The sequence below is a fragment of the Ciona robusta genome, chromosome 12 (genome assembly GCF_009617815.1).
Source record: "Ciona robusta chromosome 12, ASM961781v2".
Taxonomy (NCBI): Eukaryota; Metazoa; Chordata; class Ascidiacea; order Phlebobranchia; family Cionidae; genus Ciona; species Ciona robusta.
The window spans coordinates 4,911,344-4,919,242 of record NC_143246.1 but is presented as its reverse complement, the minus strand read 5'-3'; the positions used below and the strand labels follow the sequence as shown (position 1 = coordinate 4,919,242).

At 37.5% G+C, this 7,899-nt stretch overlaps 2 protein-coding genes across 2 annotated transcripts; both read left to right on the top strand.

Moving 5' to 3' along the window:
• The first annotated feature begins 602 nt into the window (after positions 1–602).
• Positions 603–2,945, top strand: LOC149727063 (uncharacterized). Its single transcript, XM_089890464.1, has 2 exons — positions 603–774; positions 837–2,945. The coding sequence occupies exon 2, from the start codon at positions 1,715–1,717 to the stop codon at positions 2,729–2,731; it is 1,017 nt and encodes a 338-aa protein (XP_089746590.1). The 5' UTR covers positions 603–774; positions 837–1,714; the 3' UTR covers positions 2,732–2,945.
• Positions 2,946–3,718: 773 nt separating this feature from the next.
• On the top strand, positions 3,719–7,875 carry LOC149727062 (trafficking protein particle complex subunit 11-like). Its single transcript, XM_089890455.1, has one exon. The coding sequence runs from the start codon at positions 3,721–3,723 to the stop codon at positions 7,105–7,107; it is 3,387 nt and encodes a 1,128-aa protein (XP_089746581.1). The 5' UTR covers positions 3,719–3,720; the 3' UTR covers positions 7,108–7,875.
• The last annotated feature ends 24 nt before the right edge of the window (positions 7,876–7,899 follow it).

Sequence of the window (7,899 nt, the reverse complement as noted above, 5' to 3'; positions counted from 1 at the left end):
TTCTCTATTTTTGATAGTAAACAAAGAGCATTCAATGAATTATAAAATCGTATCCTCACGACTTCCATAGACCTTTGTTAGTTGTTTAAAACACGATCTGAATATTTGAACATTATGTGCCAAAGACTAGTTTTATGCTGAATAATGCAAGTATCTCGAAGAACAGGAAATTGAGACGGAAGCGATAAAACACGGTTCATTTCACGAATAAGTTGCGACTTGCACGTCGTTTCTTTTTTTGTTATTGTTCTACTGTATTGGGTAAACAATTTAGCATATATGCCATATTCTGTAAAGATTGTTGTGTTTACTTGTTTGCTCTTTTTGGGCTTAAGAGTTGAGGCAAAGCCCGGTAAGTTGTAATGGGAGATTTAAAAAAAACAACGGATTCCTAGAAAAACATACCAGTTTGCTGGAGTTGTCTATGTGTGTCAGGGAATGCGATATAGTAGAGTGTGGGGGTAAGAATGGACATGCTTTTATTCTCTTAACAGAATTATATAACCATAGACCGGTATAGGTGATGAATTTAAAAGAGCGTTGGGAATCTTTATATCTTTTTTAATAGTACTTTATATAGTGCCACAGTTACATTTTTAGAACTCTTTTATTTTCGTTAAGAATTAAAGGCATTTCGTTAAGAATATTGTAAAAATCAAACCTTCGAGAACGCGAGTATATAATGAAGTCTACTTTGACACTACTTTGCTGTGTGTTGATTCTAGTTGCGAAACCAGTAAATGCCGTGTGGATGAGAACTATCTCGAGGAACGGGTTAGATTTTGTTTATAATATGGTTGTGTGAAAATATTTACCAATTTTATTTCAATATCTAGTGGCGGATATTACTCACGCTACAACGAAAAGCCATCACGATCTTCAGAGCAGGAATTGGACGAACAAGAATTACTCAATTTCAAATTTAGTTCGCAATAAACTTTGTTTACCTGTGCTTTTACATCCATAATATATATATATATATATTTTTTACTATTTTACATCCATAATATATCAGAGCCCAATTTTCGTACAATGAACTTGGTTTTAAAACGCCTTGCCTGTACTAACTTTGGTTTAACCTGCGACTTACTGGCGCAAACACCGCAAGCTGGAAGGCGCCGAAAAATTGATCGACCCTTTTCGACACGACACACAAATTAATCGACGGATTTACAATTTCTTCACATTAAATTAAATAAAAAAAATTGCACAAAAAATTCAGCTGTTGAATGGTGTTTCTATAAGCGGTTTACGCACGGGCGATTTCTGTACAATTTGTTTAAATAGAGGAAGCTAACGTTTCTGTAATAAATATGTTCCTAAAACTTGAAAAAATAGTTATCATTTTAGTTAATTTTTGCGAAAAACAACATCATTCCTTGGCGTCAAATTATAATAGTTAAATTGGGACAGATGTAAGACTAGTAAGACTTGTAAAAAAAACCTAAATGGTGTACTATATTTTTTCGGTGCTAGTGAAGAATCTTCCCCCCACGGCCCCACCTTATTTGCTTACCCCTAACCCCTAGGTTAGGGGGTTAGGTGTTGATGGTTAGGGGGTTAGTAGTTATAGACTGTAGTTAGTGGTTATAGTGGTTAGGGGTTAGCAAATAAGTTGGGGGGGGGGAGATTCTTCACTCGCACCATTTTTTCAGTTCAGTTAAAACATTTTAGATTAGCATAGTAAAATTGGACTGTTATACCAAACAGCCACATGGATATAACAATTTGGCACGATCCAAAGGACCTTAAGTCAAGTTGTGATGAAACTGATGTTATTTGCAACGGTAGAAATGGAAACATTAGAAGAGGCGTTTCCAAAGCACTCGGGCATTTTGTCATCAAATGTTACCAAATAACTGGCACCCAAATATCAAATGATATTCTAAAAAAGAAAGTTTATAACTCGGCGACCATTTTGCATAGTTTGAGGCACGAGAATATAGTCAGTATATACGGTGTCACATCATGGGACCAATGCTATGCTGTTATAACACCTTATATGCCTGGTGGAAGTTTAAATTGCTTACTACGACGTGAAGTTGTGGTCGGACTTAAGCTACGTATTGCTCGAGACATAAGTGCTGGCATAGTGTACCTGCATTCCATAAAGAAAAGTAATGGACAGATAGTTACTCATGGCTCAATCAAACCAAGCAACATTTTACTTGGACCAAATTTAAGAGCAATGATTACCGATTTTGACGCTGCGCAAATTGCAACCTGCACTGGCCATCGAAGTGATGAGACTGATCTAGGCTCATTACCTACTAATGCTATAGTGTATTCTGCACCAGAGAGAATCACACATATTTTCAGCTTGTATAAGCCGCATATGGATGTATACAGCTTTGGGACAATTCTATATGAACTGATCCTACAGAGAGCACCATATTACAACATTGATCAGGCAGGAATCTCACAATATATTATTCATAACCCTCCAGATATGACCCCATTTGATGACCTCCGAGAGCAGAATGAGATATTGCAATGCTTAGTTGATGAAATGAAGAAATGCATTACAAGAGATGGGGAAAGGCCTAGCATTGTAGATGTACATGATAATCTAGATGAGGTAAACCACAACCAGAATCACTTAGAAATAGCAATAAAAGCTCATGATCTGATGGTGTCACTTAAAATGTATGATGTCCCATATAACACTGCTACTGAAAGAACCTCGATCCAAAAATTCGTCTTTCCGTTTAGGTCTATTCCCAGAGACTAAAACTTAAATATCCATGTATGGTTTAAAATGTATTGCCTTACGTATAAATGTATTTTACATAAAAAGATGAATGAATAAAACTTATTTTACCCTTGCCTGGCCGGCCGTGACAGTCCTTATAACATTGGTATTCTGTTTTATACACCTTGCTCTTCAGAGATACCATTTGATCTTTAGAGCGATTATAAGATTATTTTCAATGTATGGCTGACAATTTAGACAACCCTTAATGGACCACTGAATTGAAGAAATTAAACAGCTGTTTATTGTATTGTGCAAACACATAATAATAGTAACACTGGTCACTGTTAACATGTAACCTTTTTGCTAAGGGAAGGTGCTCTAACCACTGCATTTAATGCAATAATATTTATTAAAAAAATTATAAAGTTAACTTTAACTGCTATATTACCATTAAGGAATTAAATTTTATGATTCACATTCAATACATTTCATATAAAAAATTCTTCAGAGGCAACATGCATTAACATTTTTTAAAAATTAACATTTTTTAAAAAAATTGTTTAAAACTTTTTTTCTTTTTTTTACCTAATATAGCCTATGTTTGCAAAAAAGGAGCATTTTTAAACAACAAGCAATATACGTGATTGTAGTTTTTATATTGGTATTGACATGTAGATTGCGAAAGTTACTACATTGTAACCTTTGCTTTTTTTCTTCCATATTTCCATACGCTTATCTTTACTTAACTTTTGTAAACTGCTATAAATCAGTATAAACAAACTTCAGTTTAATCTATCATCTGTTTTATAGGTTCTTTGTACCGCTTTTTGATTATTCATGTATTTTCGTTTTTAAATTCCTAATGATTTCAGATTTTCCTGTGTTTTCGTTTTCGAATAATAATGTGTTTTCATTTTACAATGATTAAGTTCTAGTTCGATTTTTACTATGTTAATTTAAAATCTTATTCCTTAGATATAATAAACATTTATGAAAACTTTTCAGGCAATAATAGGTGTTTAAAAATGTCGAAACATTTAAAACTCCCTGAAGAACTATGCTGCAACCCAACGCCATTCATTGTACTTACTGGTTTGGATAACGTTTACAATGCAGTGCATAAATCAATCTGGGATGCATTTTGCAATAACCGCCGTAATGACCGATTGCAAATACAGTTTTCATGCCTTCCTGGAGATCATGCATATCCAAGAAGTAAGACAAAGAGAACATCGTATGATTGGTATATACCCAAAGGTCTACTGAAGTCTAGCTGGATGAAAAAACACCTTTCCCTGCTCCCTTCCGTAGTGGTTGTCTTTTTTGAACTAGACTGGGACGACCCTGCATGGAAAGAAAGGCATCTAGCTTGTGCCTCAAGAGTACAAGTAGTACGATCCAGTTTACAAGGTCGCACGACTAAAGTCGCGGTCGTTTTGATACAGAAAAGCACCCCCTTGCCGCCAGGAGAGGATATGGTTGCTGCAGAAAGAGCAGCGGCATTATGCAGCGCTTGTGAACTCTCTGCAAAGTCTCTTTTCATTCTACCGCACACAGACCAACTGCTTGGGTATATAATTCGGCTCGAAAACGCTTTTTACGAGCTATCACAGGTCTACTACAGAACAGAGGCACGCAGAGTTAAAGCACATAAGGAGTTTCTAAATAAAACAACACACCAGCTTTTATTTCCAAGGCACCAATTCAAAATCGGATTTTTCAATGAAATGATTCAAGATCCAACGAGTGCCCTGAAGCATTACCGTCACGCATACACTCATGTCCATGAACTACGCACTTACGAAAGCAACAACCTTGAAATTAAGCTAGTAGGGGGCTTTGTAAACTACAAAATCTGCAAATTGTGTTTTTTAAAGCTAAACGCCCCTCTAGATGCAATAACCCAGTTCAGACAGCATGTTGAGCAGTTCAAATCAATGTGTGGTTCGCAGGATCTCTTATTTGAACACAGTGCTTGGCTAAGCCACCAGTATCAGGTGTTTGCTGACCTTTTCAGTGAAGCAATTTCAAAAGGCCTGTCTGCCATTCAAACCCAGCACCCTGGCTTCTACTACAACCAGGCAGCTTACTATGCGAAAATCCGAAAGCAATGCGCCCAGAAATTAAAGGCTTCTTTACAAGATCAAACATACCCCTCAGAAGACCCTTTGAAAGTGGAAGTGCTTGAGTTTTACGGCCAACGGCCTTGGCGGCAAGGACAGCAAAGGATTGACCCTGCTGATCACAGCAAAGAAAAAGATGGCATAATGGCTTTGCAGTTAGAGGAGACAAAACAAGACCATTCACTGCAAATTATTTCCCTTCTTGGCTCCGCTATCTCTATATTTAAGAACTATCACTGTCATCGGCTTAAACGGCAACTCACAGTGCAGATGGGAGAAGAATATTACCACGCTGGGGATTACATGAAAGTAGTTGCTCTACTGACACGCGCAACTGCTGACTATCGTACCGGACGCTGCTGGTTGATCCTCTCGAAAATCCTCTGGATGTTGCTCCACTGTTCCTACCTCACAGCAGATCTTGAGTCATTTTTGATCCATTCAACTCAACTATTAAGCCGCCATCTAAGTATCCCGCATGATGATAAAATCACAGTCCAGCACAGCTTAATGAATCTTCTCATGAGGCAGATCCCTCTTCCGATTCTGCTCCCAGCATCTTTCAATCATGTCCCGGAGCACCATACCTCCGCCTACAACGACGCAGAAGAAAAATGGAAAACTCTTTTGTCATCACCAAAATCGTTTCCTGTCTACTCTCTACAAGTAACAGATGCAATTCCGTTCGTGGAATGCAAGTTCCAGTTTTCCAAGCCTCAGTTTACAATGGAAGAGGTAATAGCACTGCATGTGTTCACACGTGTTACATGCCCTGCCCCATGCAAAATCTCCAAGCTCTTAGTTCTACTCAACAATGGTACAGAGCTCTCTGTCGAAGAAAATGCAGAAAAAGATGCGAAAAAATCAGACCTAAAACAGTATACACCATTTGAAATTAAAGAACACGTTTTGAAATTTTTATGCAGCCCACACGAGAAACAGAATGTTCTAGAAGTCCGACAATTATCCGTTCTGCTTGGCTCCAGTAATGGTCTAAGTATTGACCTGATATGGTCTGATCAGTTTGTGGATGCCGCCACTGATCCAAAGCCTTCTTCCCCTTTCAGTATGGCTCAACTTGGAGGCGAGAAATGCTGGGATGACATCTCTAACATCACTTCAACTGAGATTGTAGAGTGTCCCTCTCGCTTGAAAGTAAATATCCTTCACAAAACTCCAGCTTTTGTGGGAGAGGCATACGCGATAGACATCAAAATAAACTCATCAGAAAGCAATGATTTCACTGCAGAGAATGTTACAGCCGTTTTATCACTTAAACAAAATGAGAATTCTGAAACAGAAGCTCATCTTTCTGAAAAATGCTCTGATTTACACACTTCCAAAGCCAAATCTCTGCAATTAGCTTTAGGAAACATGGAAACCAACCAAACAATTGAAAGAACAGTATACGTACAGACCACGCAAGCATCTGTGCTCCACTTTTCCCTCCACGTTTCTTACCAGATGCAAAAACCTTCAGAACTCCCCAAAACTGGTGTTCTGACCTGCACGAGCTCAGAGAGCATTGATTTTGCTGTTGAGGTTCTAACTCCATTCAATTTCACGGCACATGTCACTTCCTTGAACCTGGACTCGGTTTCAACTGTCAATCAAAATCAACCTTTTATAGTTTTGGTCAATGTGTCGTCGGAAAATTTCTCTCCTATTCAAATTAATTCATTTTCTTTGCACCTTAACGAAAATGACGGTTTCAAAACTGCAGGTGAACAGAGTCCAGCGTTGGATGGAAAAGTACTTCAACAGCGAGAATGCGCTGTAGGAGCCTTTACAGTCCTCTGTGACAAGTCCCACGACCCTAGTACTTCGTTTTTAATCGGTTCTTGTACTTTTGAATGGTCTCGTTTCGAATCCGAAAACCCTGCTCAAAAAGTGACACTGCAGCGAAAACTTCCAAGCATTTTAGTCAAATCCAGCCCAGTTTCTATAACGGCCGCTGTTCCTGCTTTCGGGCACCTGCGACAGAAGCTGACCATTACATATTCGTTAAAAAGCCACATCTCGGAGCCTCAGACTATAGAAATCAGCTGTGAGGGCTCTGACGCTTTCATGTTTTCCGGTACGAAAAATTCCACAGGTTTTCTTGCACCAGGTGAAGCTCACAACTATTCATACAACTTTTTCCCGCTAGCTATCGGCTACCAAGAGCTCCCCAGGTTCATGGTTTCATGCACCAAGCATGCTGAAGATGAAAAAGCAGCGCAAAAAGTTGACCAATATCCACAAAACCGATTTATTTTTGTTAAACCGCTCACTGAAAAGCAATTGTAGTTTTTTGACGCATTCTTTTTTTTCGCTAATTTTTACTTAAAAAATAAAATGCCAATATATATATATAGATATCATTCTAGATTACATAGTGATTTCGTAATGATCGCAATTCGCTAATATATTGAGTAACACATATAATATAGACGTAGATAAATATTTTAAATGTTATTCTTTTAAGCTATTACGGTCTTTTGAATTACTTCAAAAATTCTGTCTTTCTGATTTATTTCTAAATATTTTGCTTGTAATTAAACCATTGTCACAGCCAGGCTTTTAAACAACCCTTTGATAAAGTTTAGGTGCCAAAACTAGGCTGGTGAAATTTCCTACACTACATTTATCAGTAAACATTAGAATTAACTTTGTTGCACAGCCCAAAAAAAAGAAAGGGGGGTTCAATCTAAAACAAATTAAAAGAGGTTTAATTTACATTTTTTATAAAGGGGGCCACGCAAACCTTTCTGGCTGCGCCCCTGTGTATATGTCTACGTCTGGCTGCCTCCCCTGCCCTTTGAAAATTTAGACACCTATGTGAAAAGGGTGTTGTTTTTTTTTAGGAGAAAAAAGCATGAAATTGAGTCATTTACTATGAAACTATTTGCTTTGCCTCTTCCACTGACTTCAACTTCATAACTTTGTGCTTGTGTGATCTTTATTTAATCTCCATCAGTGCAATGCGTGCATTTTATTATTGTTTATTCACATAAAAACAGTAAAAATATACTTTACTATTTTAATTAATAAAGTCATTTTTTTCCCAAATCCAGATGCTTATAGTACTGTGTTAAAATA